Here is an 18,998-nt window from a genome sequence, read left to right on the forward strand (position 1 = left end):
CTGCATCCGGACCTGAACCAAAATCTAATTGGCTTGTTCTTGTCACCTACCCAATTTATCCACCAAGTTTTGTCATAATCTGTCCATAACGTTTTAAAATATCATCCTGTATGTCATTTTTGGTCCCATCTCTCAATGGTGACGAATCACTTAAAAAAAATCATCATATCCTGTTCCTGATCTTCACCAAATTTGAATCGATACATCCTTGATACACACACAACCTGTCCACCAAGTTTAGTCTGAATCTGTCGATAACTTTTTGAGATATCCTGCTCACAGACAGCCAGACAAACAAACAGACAATGGGATGAAAGCATAATCTCCATCTACTTTTGGCGGTGGAGGTAATGCTTAAAAGAACGCGGTGTGAATTTGGAGATCATTTATTCATTCGCGAGGGTCAAAAGACCACCCGGTGTGATGGGAGATGTTCGTCCGAGCCGTTGGCGAGACGATCTTAATAACCTGCTTTCTCATTGTTTATTCTTCATTTCTGCGATTGCTGTGGCAACATGAAAATACCTGAAGTTTTCAATCATTGGACGACGTGAAATTTTGTATTTTTTTTACTTAGGGTGACCTCTCATGAACGACCCTTTAATCCTCTGATAAATGTCCCTGTTGAATATTTGCCACGATTCCATCTGAACAGCGTAATTAAAAACCGGCCCTCGATCTATGAAATGGAATATCGATGCATGTTATTTTGGACTACCGTGACCATGTCCAAGTATTAAAGTCACTATGTAATTGCAAATATAGCTATCGTCCATCCTCCTTGATAAATGATAATTCTTAATAGGGGCTTTGGGAAGCTGATAAACTATAATTTCATTGTCACTGCACTCACATAGCTTGATATAGCTACGAAGTGCGTGACATCAGAACAATGGCATATGTCAAAATAGCGGGGTTGCAATTTCACTGCTTATTAGCATAATTGTTTTGGAAATATAGAGTGCAGTCTTTGGATAATTGGTATAAATGCTATTCGCTATCAACTCGACTGATCAACACTTTAACTGGTCAAAAATCATTTCTGTGATATTTTAATCATAAAAGAAAACTTTATGAAATAGGAGAGATTAATCATTGGTTTTTGATCCGTTTTCAGCATGTGTTCCAAATTTTATGACTTTTGGTCAAAGGCTCATGGAGGAAATATTTCCTTTTATAATCTCAAAAACATACGCCGTGTTGAAATCAGTCGACTCCGATTCAAGTGAGGTTGCAAAAGCCATAAGAACCGGCGATGAAGGATAATTTTATCCTCAACAGCACAGTAACAGGAATTTAAAAGCCTCGGCAATACGTGTGGACAAGTAATATCTGGAGATGCGACCTATCAGCAAACTTTTATAAAAAAGCTAACACATTTGACGTTTGTCTGGCAGTAGAAAAAAACAAAACAAAAATTGCATCAATCGTTTTATTGCCCAGATTGAGGATTTTAGAAAAAGATTACGTTCTTATCAGTTATTTGGGGATTGATAAAGGGGCTGTCACACCTTGACGTTTTAGCCAGCGTATGGCAAGGTATCAAAATGTATGTAAAGCGCTGGCGTACGCTGAACTATTGATGTTTTTTTTAAGTTTTGGGCGTATAATAATGTGTTGGACATATTCATAACGAGTTGGACGTATGCATAACGTATTAGTAACGTACACATAATGTTTCAATCACATATAGATAACTCATACCAACGAATGCTGAGCGTGTTGGCGGCATTCACAACCTATGCCCAACGATAGTCTAACCTATGCATAGCGTGGCAGCGTATCGCCGACGATCACGTGGCGTAGGCTATTAATAGGCTGCGGCTCGCCGATTGAAATCATAACTGCAATAGACATCAAAGTGTGAAGCCGCTGTCACACCTTGACGTTTTAGCCAGCAAATGCCGACATATGAAAAATTTGCCGAACCAAGCTGGCACACGTCGAATACGTTATGGGTAAGTTTTGTATACGCTAAGAGCACGCTGGCATATGTCGTAGTACGCTGACATACGTCGTCATATGCCGAGTACGTCGAGAAATTTTCAGCATGTTGAAAATTTCTCGACGTACTCGGCATGTGACACACGTTCCGCATCCGCTGGCCATAAGTTGTAGGCACACTACGCAATCGTTGACACACGTTACTTGGAAGGTACTCATAAGTCGAAACACGTCGAGGTAATGGTTAGCGTCAGTGTTCCAGACTCCCTGTTTTTTTGTTTTTTTTTTTCTTCGGTATGACGGTGATTGTTGACACTTCGATTTCTTGTGCGGTTATGATTTAAATCGTTGAGTGGCAGCCTATTAATTATATTATATTATAACCGCACTGGAAATCGAAGTGTCAACATCACCGTCCTACCGAAGAAAAAAAAACCTAAACCAGGGAGTAGGGAACACTGACGCTAACCATTACCTTGACGTGTTTCGACTTATGAGTACCTTATAAGTAACGTGTGTCGACGTGTGTCAACGATCGCGTAGCGTGCCTACAACTTATGACCAGCGTTATGCGGAACGTGCGAGTCATACGCTGGCATACGTTGAAAAAAATTCAAGCATGGAAAATTTGTCTAACAGCTCGGCGTACTCCGACGTATGCCAGCGTACTCCGACGTATGCCAGCGTACTACGACGTATGCCAGCGTGCTCTTAACGTATACAAACTTACCCATAACGTATTCGACGTGTGCCAGCGTTTTAGCCAAATTTTTCATACGTCGGCATACGCTGGCTAAATCGTCACGGTGTGACAGGGCCTTCAGTAAGCGATGCTTGGAGGGTGGCTATAACTTTCAAAACCGACAGCGCAAAGCACTTTTCCTGGGAAGAGCAAGTTGTCGTTCATTACACCAAATACCTGGACTGGTGGGATGGCCTCAAGATACGCAGACTCATCTCTAAGCTATCTAGCCTGGGTTTTAATCCTGACCCAACTATAAACTCTCATCCAGGTGTTTCGCATGCAGGGCGATTCAACGTGTGTGCTGTCCCTCGGATTGAAATTAAACTAGGTGTCCCATCTGCCGGCATTGATGAGTGGATGTTATAGAACCCATCTCCTTCATGACGAGTAGGTGAGCTATTGCTGGCACCCTGAACAAATTACAAATTCCTGTTCTAACCTGCAGTGGACACTGTATCAGCAGCACAGCTGTGCTCACAGCAAACGATGCCACTTGCACCCATGTGCTGCATATGAAATAAGACGACCTTATACCTGTGTACTATTTAATGGGAAAGAAAGTGTAATTGCTTCTTTGAGTGAAGAGGGAATGAATGAGACAAGTTGCATCAGAAGTTAAATTTAACCAGTCAAGTGCAGCTCGACTCCTGAAGAGGCACAAGGAAACTAGCAGTGTGAAGCAACGAAAGGGATGAATTACCAAAACGGTTTTCCAGAAGTTCAAAATATTCAATGTTGAAATGCTTGTGCTTCAGACGGAGCACCATCAACAACCGATCTAAAGAAGACCTGGGAGGACCATTCTCGGGTGAATGTGAGCAGCCATACTGCATGGATTCATCTTGGCAAAATGGGGTTTCCATGCCCACAGACCTCGGAAGAAACAGTTTCTGAACTACAAAAAATGAGCACAGCATATACTATAGAGCATGCAGAAAGGACAAAAAAAAATAAAAATCAGTGGGACTTGTTAATATTCCTAGTTGAGTTTCAACCTGTATGGCTCAGACAGTCAGCAGTTTGTTCGGCAATGTAATAGAGAAAAAATTCACTCTGACTGTGTGTAGGGTACTGTCCAACATCGGCAGGGCCAGATGGCATGGAGATGCATTTCCAGCCATGGTGAAGGTCATTCTCATTTTTTGTATGCAAAGTCAAGGATCTGGGAAGAGCGATAACAAAGAATGGATCAGGATGCAACAGAACAAAAGGAACAGTAGAGAGAGGGGGGAGGGGGGGACGGCAACAGCAAGATTGAAAGACAAAATAGATGGAAATGGATAAATAAGGGATGGTCAAAAAAATAAGAGATGGTAAGAATGAAGGGTAGGGGAGGATGCAGGGGGTGGACAAGATGGATACAAGAGCAAACTCTCAGGAGAGAAAAACTTGAAATTTAAGGAGAGGGGGATAGAATAAAAGATAATCGATTTGGATTGGGGATGATCTGAGATGGTTGGTGAACAGCCGTCTTGAAGACCAGATTGAAGTCATGGAGGGAAGAATGAGACAGAAAAGCCTCTGGAATGTGGTCCCAGAGACGGGAGAAGCGAGAAATAATCTTGGATTTTGGAAGTCTAAGCAGGAGGAGTTATTTTTTTTTACTGGTATTGCGAAAGCTTTGGATAACATGCAAGTTGGAGGAATGCAGTTAAAGCCCCCTATCTTGGAACACTTCAAAAGGACCAAAAACTGCATTTCTCAACATGATTCTACTCCCTGGCACACAACCAAGCTGGTGAGTACTATACGTTTTGTATCACATCATATTATTTATTATACAAATGCATATACTGTATTTTCAACTTGATTGATGCACATTCTCCAAATTAAGGGTGAAATACCTCCTGCATGACTTTGCCATTCATACACTGTCTTTCTTCACACTACCAGGAAACAACCCTTGTCTCAACCAACTTGAGACCGTCTGGAGTATTATGGGTTAACCAATTGGCAGTAAAGATGCTGAGAACCATGCTTGATCTTAATAACTATCTGATGTGGGTATGCATTGAGAAACTACCAATCAAATACGTACGCAATCTCATCTCATCCTTGCCCAGTAAGTGAGAAGCCATCATCAATGCTAACGGAGGTGTATTACTCGAAACGTGTCATAAAATTTGTCTTGCTTGCTCAGCGAAACCTTGTTCCTGTCCTGCAACCTTAAGTCAGATGTAGGATGTTTAATGATGCCAAATACCTGTCTGTATTCGTTTCTTTGAAGCGATGAAAAAAAATTATTTCATTGAATGAGTTGAAATATTCTGAGAGGCACATTCTCCTCTGAGCTGTCTCGCCTGAGTTGGAATCTTGACCTCGCTATAAACTGTCACCCTCGTGTTTCGCATGTAAAATGTTACATCAATGTGTGCGCCATCTATCAAAAGGACATGAAGCTGGAGGGCCCATCCACCAAAACTGGTCATTGGAGGATGTTAAAGACTGCACCGTGTGTTTTGCGATGAGTAGTCGAATGAGCATGAGCACCCTGAGCAAATTCAAAATTCCTGCAACAAAATTCCTGTAACAGAACAATCTTCTTGAAATTGCAGGAAACACCAAGAAAAAGGTAATGCAATATCTTGTTTTTTTTCAATGGCTGTACAATTGGGACTAAAACTCATGTTGCTCAACTTCCACAAACCCACAAGTTCAACAAAAACTTGGCATCAACTAAATCTCCAGCAAATTATTTTTACATTCGACATTTTTCACAATCCAATCACCTTTAATGAACACAAGCCTTCCGGATCGTGTTCACATCGATTCCCAAATATGGTCTGGGCTTTTTCAAGAAAGTCAATGAGAATAATGAGACTTCATCTTTGAGGTGCTTGTTCATAAATTAGACTTCAGTACATTTGATACATTGAAGCAGGCTTATTATTGCCTGCCGGAAGTCAATGCGGCCAACACCTGCCTCCTGATTCCTCGTTGATGTTAAAGTTCAGCCTGCGACATCATGTAAAAACCTTACCTTCATTTGTGCCTGATCAATGAATATCTTACTTGGAGGAGTTTCAGTGTGAAAATTCCTTGTACAATCCTCTCTGACACTTGTGAGGTTTCCATTCTAGTGGAATCACGGTGAATAAAACTCCTTCATTCTTCCAGATACCCGTCTGTCAACACTGGTTGTTTGGTGGACGTTAAAGATCCTTCGGTGTCTTTCCCTGAGAGTAGTCGAGGTATCGCCAGCACCCTGGCTACTTTCCAACTGGCAAACCACCGAGCATGACCCGTGCCAAGAGACTGCTTTCACAGCACAGATGTTCTGTCAAGACCATGGTACGTTGATGATGATCATAATATCTCCAGCCACAACCTGAGGAGTATATTTACCAGGTGAAACTCGTGTCACGTTATCTAAAATAAAATTATTTGAGAACTGTTGCAATTGTCCATTACCCTTTGTTAAACTTTCAGTTGCTCTTTTCCAACAGCAATGCCTCATTTCCCCCTCTCCCTCCAGATCTAAAACAGATCAACCCTAAGTCACATTTTACCCCAAAAAAGGGTAACAAAGTTAAAATCCTATACTTCCTCATGGCTGACATCACAAAACAAAAGTTCTTCAAGGGAGTGATTCAAAACGTCAATACTAATAATAAACACGTTCAATCCGCGTTCTCAGAGTTCTCAACTAGAGCGGATACAGAAACCGCACATACGCTGCTATCCATTTCTCTTGGTTCGATTGCACTTGGCCCTCCAGTCACTGTCCCTGTGGGGTCGGCTACCATGGAAACATTGGAAAGTGTGACTGTTGGAAGGCCTGCGATTGAAGTCTGTGCACTGGCACCGTGGCCCTTTATTTGCTTGATAGTATTCTTGAGGGCCTGTCGTTTGTTGCAGAACCAAATGCGCACAACCTCACGATCGTAGCCGAGCCGCTCAGCAAGCTCAGTCATCTCTTGACCCGCTGGGTGCATATTTCCCTCAAAATAGCAGTTGAGGGCGACAAGGGCATTTGGTGTGAAGGAAGTTCGGCGGCGGCGGCGACGGGATGGCTCTGAACCAATAAAATCTGAAAGACCGTTGGGATTGTTTTGATATCTCGCTTCGGCTTCGCACATCCATCGTTCAAGAATGGGCATCATTTTCTGGGCACTTTTTGGGGTGAGGTCCAGCTTTTCAAACCTGTCATAGGTGACAGGGTAAAAGGTCAAAGCAAAAGAGGCCAGCACATGGAAGTGCAAACAGTGGTACATATTTTCTTCAATGAGAGCTCAGCAATGTGAGTAACTGCCTACCTGCAAATAGCAGACTGACTGTACGCAGGCCCCTCAGACACACTCAGTGCATGTCCAACCTGCGTCTGTGTCAGACTCAAGGACAGTCGACGTAGCTTGAAGGCCTTAGCAAACTCTCGGATCTCCTGTAGGTCTATAGTCCCCATGCTGTTCTTTACATCTAAGAGCAAATGGTGATCATCAATTAACACATTTAGCAATGTGCCATCAAAGGTGAAATGTGACCTTTCTAAAATCCACTCTCGTATCACAGCATTCATGACAATTCTCCTCCACTTTTTTTTTGTAATATTTGTGCCTGCTGGAAACAACGTTTGAAATTAGATTTGGATCATTGTGTTTTGGCAGCTTGTGCATTAGGTGGGTATCAAAACATGCTTGGGGTAAACATAAAGGTTGCGCTGAAAGCCAATACGATACAACGTTCCGAACGCATTTTTTAAAACATACCAGAAGATGGCGGGCTTGAGGCTTTGCAAGTCTTCAGAACTTTGGGACTGCCATTACATTTCTCTGTTGCATCTCTCTCCTGTTGAAAACATTCATGCTCATTGTGATGTTTAAAACTCAACAGTTGATCCTCAGCACAATAAGTAAAAAAATATATACAAATATACATACATTCCCACCTGCATAACTTTGTGGAATTGACCAGTGGATGGTGGACTGTCCAAGCCAAATGTTAGTTTCTGTCCTATTACAGAAATGCCCTTAGTGTTACTGGCCAGTCCAGTTTGCTGCCCAGGTTTGGCACAAAGTGATGTCCCACCCACTGACCCTGGATTCAGCACCTGGAAGACCTGCCCACCAGGACCCAACACACGACACCCAGATGGCAGCACCGAGCAAAGTTGACCACCAAGTCCGCTTGTGCCAGTAACTCCCAGTGTCTGACCACCCAACCCAAGTGTCCCAAACAATTGGTTCCCGATAACTAAATTGGTCACTGTTGGTCCCGTTGGACCACTGGCTGCTACAGATGAACCAGGAACCTGTGCCTGACCTCCGACACTTGTCGAGGTAATCTGGTTGAGTGGAGGAGCAGGAGTGCCGCTCCCAATATGCAACAAGCTTCCAACTCCTGATGCACCCAGCAGTGTGGCCAACACCTGACCCTGACTGGCTGCCAATATATGAGTAGCTGAAGCAGAAGTAATAGGTGAAGCTGGGGTTAAAGTGTTAGCCACAGTGGATGTTGGTGCCACCATAGATATGACACCCAGTTGCTGCTGCTGCTGCTGCTGCTGCTGCTGCTGCTGCTGCTGCTGCTGCTGCTTAAAAAAAACAACAAAAAAAGCATAGGATAGCAAACACAACAGACATCAGCTTAAATGCAAACAGATTACTTGATGAACAAGATAGATGTATCTTACCAATTGTCCTTCTATGGACTGCACTATAAAAGCTGGTAACACTTGAGGGCTGGCCAATGTGGTCGTTTGGCCGGGAAATGTTCCACCAATGATCTTCACGTGAGCACAAAAGGAAGAAAGGTGGTGGGGATATAATGTGAGTTGATTGATAACTTAAAGGAAGGAGGGGGCAGGGTGATTTTCACTGATAACTTTGCATTTTTGGAGTGACAAGTTATGAATGACGACATCAAATTTATGAATCTTATAAAATTGTTTTTACATGGTGGTTTCATAATCAAGTCAGTCTTTTGGGACTACCACTGGTAACATGTAACCCAGTGCTACCTGCCAGATGGTCGGGTTGTTGGCGACTAAACTGACACCCCTCACTGGTTTTGCAAGTGGGGAGAGTGACTGACAACCTGCCAGGACCAAAAACAACACCCGACAAAGGGCAGATGAACTCCCTTCAAGAGCCAATGGCCATCCAGTACAGAGATGGTGTCCCCTAAAAAACAAAAACACCCAATGGGCGTAGGAAAATTAATTTTTCTGCCTGGCCTCATTACCCCCTCCTGCACAGTGGTCATGTGAAGAGGTTTCCTTGTTTCAGGACGAGGTGAAGATTTTGCCAGTTTTTCCTTTTCTTCTTTTTCTCCATAGCTCCTTCACAAATAGTGCCCTTTAACCTTGTTTAATTCGAACTTGGAATGCCTGGTGTTTGCTTAGTGGTTAGGGTGGCTGACTTGGGATCCTAGGGTCCTGAGTTTGAGCCCTATTGGCCGCTGAATTAATACCAGATGGGGTTGACTCAGCCTGTCATCCTTCTGAGGTCGGCAAAATGAGTACCAGTGTACTGGTAATAAGGACACTGCATCAGCGGCATAGCAGCCAGAAGGCTGCACTCAAAAGAGAGAGTTCGAACTTCAAAAAATAAATTAAAATAAAATATTTTTAAAATCAGTCACGAGATACCTATGCACCACCACCACACCCACTCTCTCCTCATTCCCCTTTTCCCCAAGCACCTTCCAATGTTTCTTGGAATCCTGTTATGATGAAGTTTTGATGTCATGACCAGTTTGTGGATTATATGTTTTGCTGAACAATACTCCACTCTCCACTGTATTACTACACATGTACAGTGGCTTCAGAAAGTATTCACAACCCTCGACTTTTATCACATTTTGTTGTGTTACACCCTGAATTTAAAAAGGATTAAATAAAAACAATTTATCACCGATCTACACAAAATACCCCAAAATGACAAAATTAAAACATGTTCTCAGAATTTTTTACAAATTAATTTAAAATGAAAAGCTGAAATATCATGCATCAAGAAAGTATTCAACCCCTTGAGTCAATAATACCTTGTGGAAGCCCGTTTTTGCAGCGATTACAGATTCGAGTCTTCTTGGACGTGTCTATCAGCTTTGCACATCTGGATTTGGGGATTTTCTCCCATTCTTCCTTGCAGACTTGCTCAAGCTCTGTCAAGTTGGATGGGGAGCGTCAGTGGACAGCAATCTTCAAGTCTTTCCACAAATTCTCAATGGGATTCAAGTCTGGGCTTTGGCTGGGTCATTCAAGAACTGTTACATTCTTATTCTGAAGCCATTCCAACGTTGCTTTGGCTGTATGCTTGGGATCATTGTCCTGTTGAAACGTAAATCTTCGCCGCAGTCCAAGGTCTTTTGCACTCTGAAGCAGGTTCTCCTCAAGGATTTGCCTGCATTTGGCTCCAGTCACCGTTCCCTGTATTCTTACAAGTCTCCCAGTCCCTGCCATTGGAAAGCATCCCCACAGCATGATGCATGATGCTTCACAGCAGGGATGGTGTTAGATAGGTGATGAGCTGTGATTTTTTTTGTGTTTTTATTTTGTGTACACAATCGAGGCTCGTTTGAGAGCTAACACACAGAAACGCACAACAAGGGGAGCAGAAAACAAGAGGGGCAGGAGAGGGAAGGACAAAAAAAACAGTGGGGAACAGAGACATGAGGACATCTGGGGAAGGGAGAGGGATGGGACGGGGTACACGGGGTAAACAATTTGGACACTACAGGGACTTTCAGGTCGTCCATACATGACAGGGACATTCAGGAAGGAAAGCAGGGAATTTGAAGGAGGTGGGTTTGGGGTGGATTAGCAGGGGAAGAAAAGATCATGGTTTTGGATGGGGAAAAGATAAGGGATGGTGGTGAACAGCTGTTTTGAAGACCTGGAGGGAAGAGTGGGATTGAAGAGAGTGTGGGAGTTTGTGCCAAAGTAGGGGAAAAAAAAGAGGAATGAGAGAGTGAAGGTGAGCAGTGATTCGTGATTTTGGTAGTTTTACCAGAAGGCGGTTGCTGGCTTACCTTGAGCACCCTGTGGAAATATAGGGGGGGATGTATCTCAGACAGAGCGGGGGTAGGTGGGAGCGAGGCCGGAGAGGAGATGGTAGAAGACAGAGTGAGAGTGAGAGTGAGAGAGTGAGAGAGTGAGAGAGTGAGAGAGTGAGAGTGAGAGAGTGAGAGAGTGAGAGTGAGAGAGTGAGAGAGTGAGAGAGTGAGAGTGAGAGAGTGAGAGAGTGAGAGTGAGAGAGTGAGAGTGAGAGAGAGAGCGAGAGAGAGAGAGAGAGAGAGAGAGAGAGAGAGAGAGAGAGAGAGAGAGAGAGAGAGAGAGAGAGAGAGAGAGAGAGAGAGAGAGAGAGAGAGAGAGAGAGAGAGAGAGAGAGAGAGAGAGAGAGACAGACACACAGAGACAGAGACAGACAGCCTCGTCGTGGGAGATGCCAATGATCCTAAATGCCTTGGTTTCTACAGCGTGAAGCCGAGAAAGGTGAGAGGCAGGAGCCCCAGCCCAAAGGGGAGAGCAGTGCTCCATCAGGCTGCGGATTAAAGCTTTGGATGTGGTCAGGAGCTCAGGTGTGCCAAGGAAGGACTTTGCACGACGGAGGATGCCCATTCGGCAACTGGCGTTGGAGGCCAGGTTGGAAATGTGGCTTTCCCAGGAAAGATCATGGCAGATAGTGAGACCCAGAAGCTTGAATGAAAGGACTTCTTCAAGAGTATTGTTGAGAAAGGAGGGGGGGGTTCCAGATGGTCCTTGATCGATCATGATCGATCACGTGATTTGGCAGCCATATTGTTTTTTTTCAAAAAAAAAAACCTTCAGAAATCTTCTCTGAAGTGGCTGAACAAATCGAGGTGAAACTTTACACGTATGACCACCTGTCCATGAGGAAGAAAAGGTTCACACATATGATATCATAGGTCACATGGTTTGGCAACCATATTGGATTTTCCCTAAACCTATAAAAATGCACCACGCAAAAGAAGTCCTGGTGAGGGTCTGTAATCTCTGATTGCTCTTTTTCTTGTTGAAGTTGTCTTTATGATTGTCATTTTTTTGGAAAAATCCAACTTTTTGTAACAAAATAAAATAATGTTTTGAGGTGATGGAAATGGAATGGGAAGCTTCTTGTCGACGCGTGGGAATATTAATATTGAGACTAAAAATGCTAAGAATCTATTAAATAGGATTTTATTCACACAAGTGGGTGCAGTGTTTTCAGTAGTTTACTTTGTTTCAATGTAGTTGGTTAATAAAAAAAAAAACGAACATTTTTTTTTCTCAACTGCTTCGACCACTGCATCTTGGCTTGTGCGAGTCATCTCAGATAAAACGCGAGCAAAAAAAAAAGGCCTATCCTGTTAGGGAAAAATAACATTATTATTCAGACTAGAATGGTGGGTTATCTAGTCATTCTGTGAAAAATGTACAGATGGAGAGAAGCAATGAGATTTGGACAGGCAAAAACAAAGTAGTACATTCAAGATAAATATCACATATTTAACTTTCATGCTGAGTACATGCAGCATGCTGTGTGCTGGACTTGCATGGCATGCAGGCTTGTCTACCTGTACTGTGGATAACTTGTTTACTTCACATCTATACTGTTTACGTGCTGTACACGTGCACATTATTAGTGATGTGCTACACACTTGTACGACAAGTCTATGAAGACGTGCGCTTGTTTCACTTTGTCCCGTTTGGCTGTGCTGTAGTCGATGAACACACTGTGTGTGCACTTGGTTGTAGGGTGAGTCAGGAATGAAAAATACAACCTGGAGGGAGTCGGTTAACTGCACTGGTGTACCCAAACTGAATGTTGTTAGCCTCGCCAGTACCTGGGATGGGAGGTGTGTGCGTGTGCGTGTGCGTACACACATATATACGCAAACACGAAGGTTGGTGCAATCAACGACACACAGAGGTGGATACTTTGAGACCTGGTAGGTCTCCATTCCATCTCCTTCAACAGTCAACAGCAACTTGCATACACATGCACACACGAAGGTGGATACTTGAGACCTGGGAGGGCTCCGTTCCACCTTTTGAAACCCGCACACACACACACACACACACACACACACACACACACACACCCTTGGGGAAGGTCTTACCTGTAGGGGAATGTTGGAGCCGACCAGGGTTGGATTGTTAACGGGGGCTGCTTTGCAGGGTAGAACTTGCAGCATTTGGCCAGTTGCAGCTGGGGCTGTTGGGAGATAGTGCAGCAGCTTTTATTTTTCATTTTCAATTGTGAATTAAACAGTGATGGATTGGAAGGTAGAGTCCAAGCAAGTAATGTCCAATAAATACGGCCTCAAGTCAAAGTTCCTAAATATATAAAATGCAATAAAAGGTCTATATTTTGCATTGCACTGAATTATAACATAATACTGTATTTCAAAAGGAAAGAAAGAGGAGGGAAAGACCAGTTAAAATCTTTCCCCAATTTGCACAAGAAGGTGGGAATAATTGGGGTCGTTAAAGAAGTAGTAGTAGTAGTTGAAGCTGTGGTTGCAAAAGGAAGAGAGAAAACAAAAACATTTATTTTTATTTTGTTTGAGGGACTTGGGCAAAGCTGCCTCTAATTCGCAACAGTACCCACCTCAGGGCCTTTCAAAATCAGCCATAAAGTGTGGACCTGCACCAAATGTAGATGGGATGATGATCAGTGGGCAGATTACCCTCTCCTCGAAGATCATTAACAAGCTAGGTGGATCTTGCTATGGACAGTCCAAATGTAGCTTTCAGCTATACTTGAAACGTTTGAACCCATAACCTCAAAGATGTCAGTGTTGCGTTCTCATCACAGAGCCACTGTAACGACAACATTAATTATCATAAAGGATATTTTAATTTGTCCTTTGCCAGAATGGTAACTTCCTTTTTCTTATCAGCCATATGCAACTAAAATAGAGCATTAAGTAAGTATATTTAAACTTTTTCTTCTCAATGAATAGTATTTGAATAGTGAGGGAAGTGGTATGGACAGTCACTTAAAACCCTGAGGGTGAAAGTTCAATTCTGCAGAAGGGAATTAGATCATTACAGCTCAATCAAAACCTTCCCACCAACAGTACTTTCTTAAAATCCCTCTCAAAGAAGTTGTACATGATGCTGTGTTCCTGGGGGAGTAACTGCTGAAATTTATCTGTCCGGGCTCTTCCCGACATCTTTGTTCCTTTCACAGTTGTTCGATTATTTATTTATTTATTTTCACAATTATCCTTTCATTATAATTCTTGCTTTGCTTGTCTCTGTCTCTGTCTCTGTCTCTGTCTCTGTCTCTGTCTCTGTCTCTGTCTCTGTCTCTGTCTCTGTCTCTGTCTCTCTCTCTCTCTCTCTGGAGAAGTGAATTCTTGAAAGTTTTCTGTGAGGCTCACTTGGCTGCGCCTGGATAGGTTTGAGGGTTGTGGAGGAGCGGCTGAAACCCGAATCCTATCCAGGTTCCTCCTGATGACTCCATCTTTGCTCTTTACTTCTTCGGGTTCCTTCTTGGTCTTCCGCTTAATTCAGTCACTCAAACTCCTGGGTCACACTCTCAGCCGTGACCTTTCTTGGGCAAATCACATTTCAAAGTTGGCCTCCAAAGCCAATGGCTGACTGGGCATCCTCCGTCATGCAAATCCTTCCTGGAACACCTGAATTCCTATCCACCAACAAGGCTTTCATCCGCAGCTTGATGGAATACTGCTCTCCCCTCTGGACTGGTACCCATCTCGCATCTTGTTTAGCTTGACGCTGTGGAAACCAGGGCCTTTCAAATCATTCGAACCTCCCACAATGAAGCCGAGCCTATGGGCCTATCACTTTGCCATCACAGACAGGTTGGTGGCCTCTCTATCTTCTTCCGCCTCCTTTCTGGTCTTGCGCCCTCAACCCTCTCCGTGCCCCACACACCCTCCCTTGTGGTATTTGCAGGGTGCACGTGGTCCACCAGCAACCCCTTTCTGGTGAAACTCCCAAAATACAGGATCACAACTCACCTCCACTCATTTGTTCCTCTTTTTTTTTCCTACCTGTGGAATGAACTTCCACATCCTCTTCAGTCTCATTCTTCCCTCCAGGTATTCAAGACAGCTGTTCACAATCACCCCCCCCCCCCTTCCACCTCCACATCCAAAACCATGATCTTTTTGACAGCCGTTAAACCATCCCCCAAACCCCCAATTGTTTTGCTTCTGTATTCACCTTATTCACCACTTTCGTTCCCCTGTACCCCTCAACCTTTACCTGCACATCCCTTGTTTGTCCGTCTCCGTTTATTTTGTCCCTCAGCCCTGCTAATGGCGTTTCTCCCTTCTTTCAGCTGTTCCTTTTGTTATGTTGCATCCTGATCTGTTGTGTGTTCTATCTCTTCCATGAGCCTTGACTCTTTTCAAAAGAAAAAAAGAAAAAGAGCGCATGATAAAAAATTTTTTTTTAAAGAAATAACTTCTTTGAGAATTAAAAAAAACACAAATGCAAGAAAACATATTTGCTCTATATCTACAAAAAGTCTGACAGGATGGTGCAGGGTAGCGTACTTACCTTTGAGCTGTCCAGCCAGGGTTTGATTCTCAACCCAACGATAAACCGTCGATTAGTGCTTCGAAGGCAGGCTGTTTCATCATAAAGTGGGCTGTTCCTTTTTAGATGTTAAACTGGATATCCCATCTGCTAACATTAGTTTGTGGGTGGAAAAAAGATCCCACAGTGTCTTTCATGAAGACTAGAAGAGTCATCACCAACACCCTGAACAAATAAAAAGTTCCTGTCTTAACTCCATCGTCAACTCACACTTTCAAAGCATGGCGAGTATAACAATACTCCAATTTGAGATGAGGGAGTCCTTGGTACAAGTTATGGCAAATCCAGGGTTGGCCATGGTGCCAGTGATAATTTGTTTACTCTACATTGAAAGACAATGAAGGATAATTTACATTCACCAACAATCAATACCAAATGTGTCTCCAGAATAATGTCCGTCTGAGGGATCACCCTTTGTGATGCAATGCCCTCCCTGTGAAGAAACAATCGGACAGTTTCTAATCGAGTTGAGAATCAAACCCTGGCTGGACATCTCAAAGGCTCGTGTGCTACCTCTGTCCTACTCTGTCTGACTGAAGAAGAAAAAAAATCTAGTGAAGTATACATACAGGACTCTACAAATTAAACATTTTTATTGTCACTTTGGCATCCATTGAGAAATAAAAGGTGTTATTACCTCTGCCACCGAAGGTTATGTTTTCACCCCTGTTTGTCTGTCTGTCTGTTTTGTGAGCAGGATATTTCAAAAAGTTATGATGGATTATGACAAACTTGGTGGATGAGTTGGGCAGGTGACAAGAATGAGCCAATTAGGTTTTGGTTCGTGTCTGGATCCAGATCCAGCCCATCAGTGAGATACAAAACATAAACTGTTCAGCCTGGTGGAGGTATACACCCTTCCGAGTGCTGTCTAGTAATGATGATGTTTTATGAAAAACAAAAATGAATTGTATTTTACAATATTAATGCATGAGATTTCAATGATAATGTCAAGGCTCGTATAAGAGCTCAGACACAGAACATATAACAAGGGGAGCAAGAGACGATAGGGGTGGGAGAGGGAAGCATAAAACAGCTGGAAACAGAGACATTAGATCTGTGGAAGGGAGAGGGATGGGGTGCGGTACACGGGGTAAACAAGATGGACACTACAGGGACTTTCAGGAAGGAAAACAGAGAATTTGAAGGTGGGTTTGAAGTGGATCAACAGGTGTAGAAAAGATCGAGGTTTTGGATAGGGTAAGATATGAGATGGTGATGAACAACTGCTTTGTAGACCTGGAGGGAGGAGTGGGATTGAAGAGAGTGTAGAAGTTTGTTCCAAAAGTGGAGAAAGAGAGGAATGAAAGAGTGACGTTGAGCAGTAATTCTTGATTTTGGCAGGTCTTGAGGAAATATAGGGGGGGGGGGGGCAGAGCACAGACAGAGCAGAGGGGGCAAGGCCGGAGAGGAGACGGTAGAAGACAGAAAGACCACCGACCTGCCTGTGGTGAGAGAGCGAGAGACCCAAGGACTCAGCTTCATTGCGGGAGATATCAATGATCCTAAAAGCCTTGGTTTCCACAGTGTGAAGCCGAGTGAGGTGAGAGGAGGGAGCAGCACCCCAAAGGAGAGAGCAGTACTCCATCAGGCTGTGGATGAAAGCTTTGTATGTGGTCAGGAGCTCAGGTGTGCCAAGGAAGGACTTTGCACGACGGAGGATTCCCAGTCGGTGACTGGCTTTGGAGGCAAGCTTGGAAATGTGGCTTTCCCAGGAAATATCATGGCAGATAGTGAGGCCCAAAGGCTTGAATGAAAGGACTTGTTCAAGAGGATTGTTGAGAAAGTAGATGGGGTTTTCCAGATGGTTCTTTCGAAAAGGCATAGTGAGCTTGTGATTTTCGGAGAGACATAGTGTTTTACCAGCTTGTGATTTTTTTTCCAGGTCTGCAGAGAGTGAAGAGGCTGCTGCTTGCCAATCAGTGGGATGAGAGATGACTTGGCAGAGGGTGGAGTCATCAGCTACGAGGAAAAGAGGATTTTCCAGAAAGTCGGAGAGATCATTCATGAAAACCAGAAAAAGCACATAGCCTGGAACACTGTCTTGAGGAACTCCAGCCTGGCCAGGAAGAGGAGATGTGAGAGAGGGAGAGAGACAGAGACAGAGACAGAGACAGAGACAGAGACAGAGACAGAGACAGAGACAGAGACAGAGACAGAGACAGAGACAGAGACAGAGACAGAGACAGAGAGAGACAGAGACAGAGACAGAGACAGAGAGAGACAGAGACAGAGACAGAGACAGAGACAGAGAGAGAGAGAGAGAGACAGAGAGACAGAGAGACAGAGAGACAGAGAGACAGAGAGACAGAGAGACAGAGAGACAGAGAGACAGAGAGACAGAGACAGAGACAGAGACAGAGACAGAGACAGAGACAGAGACAGAGACAGAGAGAGAGAGAGAGAGAGAGAGACGCAGAGCCATTAAGAGCCATGCGTTGACTGCGACAGGAGAGGAAGTCTGCAAGCCAAGCCATGAGTGGAGTTTGCCTTGGATACCATAAGAGGAGAGTTTGGTGAGCGGTGTGGGATGCCAGACTGTATAGAAAGCACGTGATATGTCGAGGAAGATGGCTCTGATTTCATGTTTGGCATTGAGGACCTCCATCCATTGTTGGGAAATCAGAAGCAGCATGTCTCGGGTAGGGTAACCTGGTCTGAAACCAAATTGATGATGGGAAATCAAGCCATTGGAGAAGAGGAAGGATTTGATGTCAGAAGCGATGATGGATTCCATAACCTTGTTGATGATTGGGAGTACACCGATTGGTCTGCAGTTACACGGATCTGTTTTTGCACCTTTTTATGCGGAGCAGTAATGTTTTCTGATTTTAAAACAGATGGCAGATGACCGTGAGCAAAAGACAGGGTGAATAGAAGAGAGAAAGGGTGAGCAAGAGCAGCAGAGCAGGTTTTTAGGACATGTGAGGTGATTCCATATGCACCGGTTGCAGAATCTGAGTCGAGGTTTGACAGCAAAATGTCCACCTTGTCAGAAGAAAAGGACACAGAGTCCAGGAACAGCTGGGTGTGACTAGGTAAGGTGGGTACAGAAAACGATGGGTTTGGGACAAGATTTTCAAGGAAAAACAGATCCCTGAAACTACATTTGGTATGAATCATTTTTGTAATGCTTTCCTGTAATTTCTGGAGAAATTCCATATGGAGGTTGTTCCACACATTGTGCAATGTTTCCCATAACTTGTCTTTTGATTTTGGTTGTTTTTCGTTTTTCTTTCCAAATAATCCCAGACAGCTTCTACAATGTTTGGGTCAGGACTTTGAAGGGGCCATTCTAATAGTTGTAGAGTTTCTGACTCTGCTTTTCTTTGTAAATATGTTTTAATAGCACTTACAGTGTGTTTAGGGTCGTCATCGTGTTGGAAAAGAAGGTTTTCACCTTCTTTGTTGTGTCACCAATTACCCTCCTTCCTGACCATGGTGGATTAGGATCTGCTTGTACTTGTCAGCATTCATTGTCCCTTTTCAATTCTCACCAAATCACCAACTCCAGCAGCAGAAATACATCCCCACACCTGAACAGAGCCTCCACCATGCTTCACAGTGTGCTGGAGAAAGATATCCTTCTACTTCTCACCAACCATCCTTCTGACGTAGTCTTCTCTTTGTTCCAAAAATTTCAAGCCTTGACTCGTCACTCCAAAGTGCCATTCCCCACTGATTAGCATCCCAACTATAATGTTTTTGGGCATATTTCAGTTTCTTGGCTTTGTTAACATTACGCATAAAGGGCTTTTTGACAATAGCTCACCCATAGAGACCACTTTTGGGAAG

The 18,998-nt window shown here is 43.6% G+C and overlaps 1 protein-coding gene across 24 annotated transcripts in view; it reads right to left on the reverse strand.

The window, feature by feature from the left end:
* Nucleotides 1-18,998, reverse strand: part of LOC147031775 (uncharacterized) — a 96,829-nt gene that overhangs the window by 26,888 nt on the left and 50,943 nt on the right. For 14 of the 24 annotated variants that reach the window (XM_085867431.1, XM_085867368.1, XM_085867355.1 and 11 more), the window contains 6 exons: nt 12,749-12,843; nt 8,319-8,411; nt 7,575-8,219; nt 7,396-7,474; nt 6,946-7,105; nt 5,756-6,832 (listed from right to left, as the gene is read on the reverse strand). In XM_085867431.1, coding sequence (XP_085723557.1) covers nt 6,310-6,832; nt 6,946-7,105; nt 7,396-7,474; nt 7,575-8,219; nt 8,319-8,411; nt 12,749-12,843 — 1,595 coding nt within the window. In that variant the 3' untranslated portion in view covers nt 5,756-6,309. Of the gene's footprint in view, nt 1-2,140; nt 3,852-5,755; nt 6,833-6,945; nt 7,106-7,395; nt 7,475-7,574; nt 8,220-8,318; nt 8,412-12,748; nt 12,844-18,998 lie in introns of those variants that run through there. The other 10 variants (XM_085867380.1, XM_085867445.1, XM_085867454.1 and 7 more) reach the window with 8 other exon arrangements.

This window comes from Eptatretus burgeri, chromosome 2, assembly GCF_056783735.1.
Source record: "Eptatretus burgeri isolate ZD-2024b chromosome 2, Ebu_testis_v1, whole genome shotgun sequence".
NCBI lineage: Eukaryota > Metazoa > Chordata > Myxini > Myxiniformes > Myxinidae > Eptatretus > Eptatretus burgeri.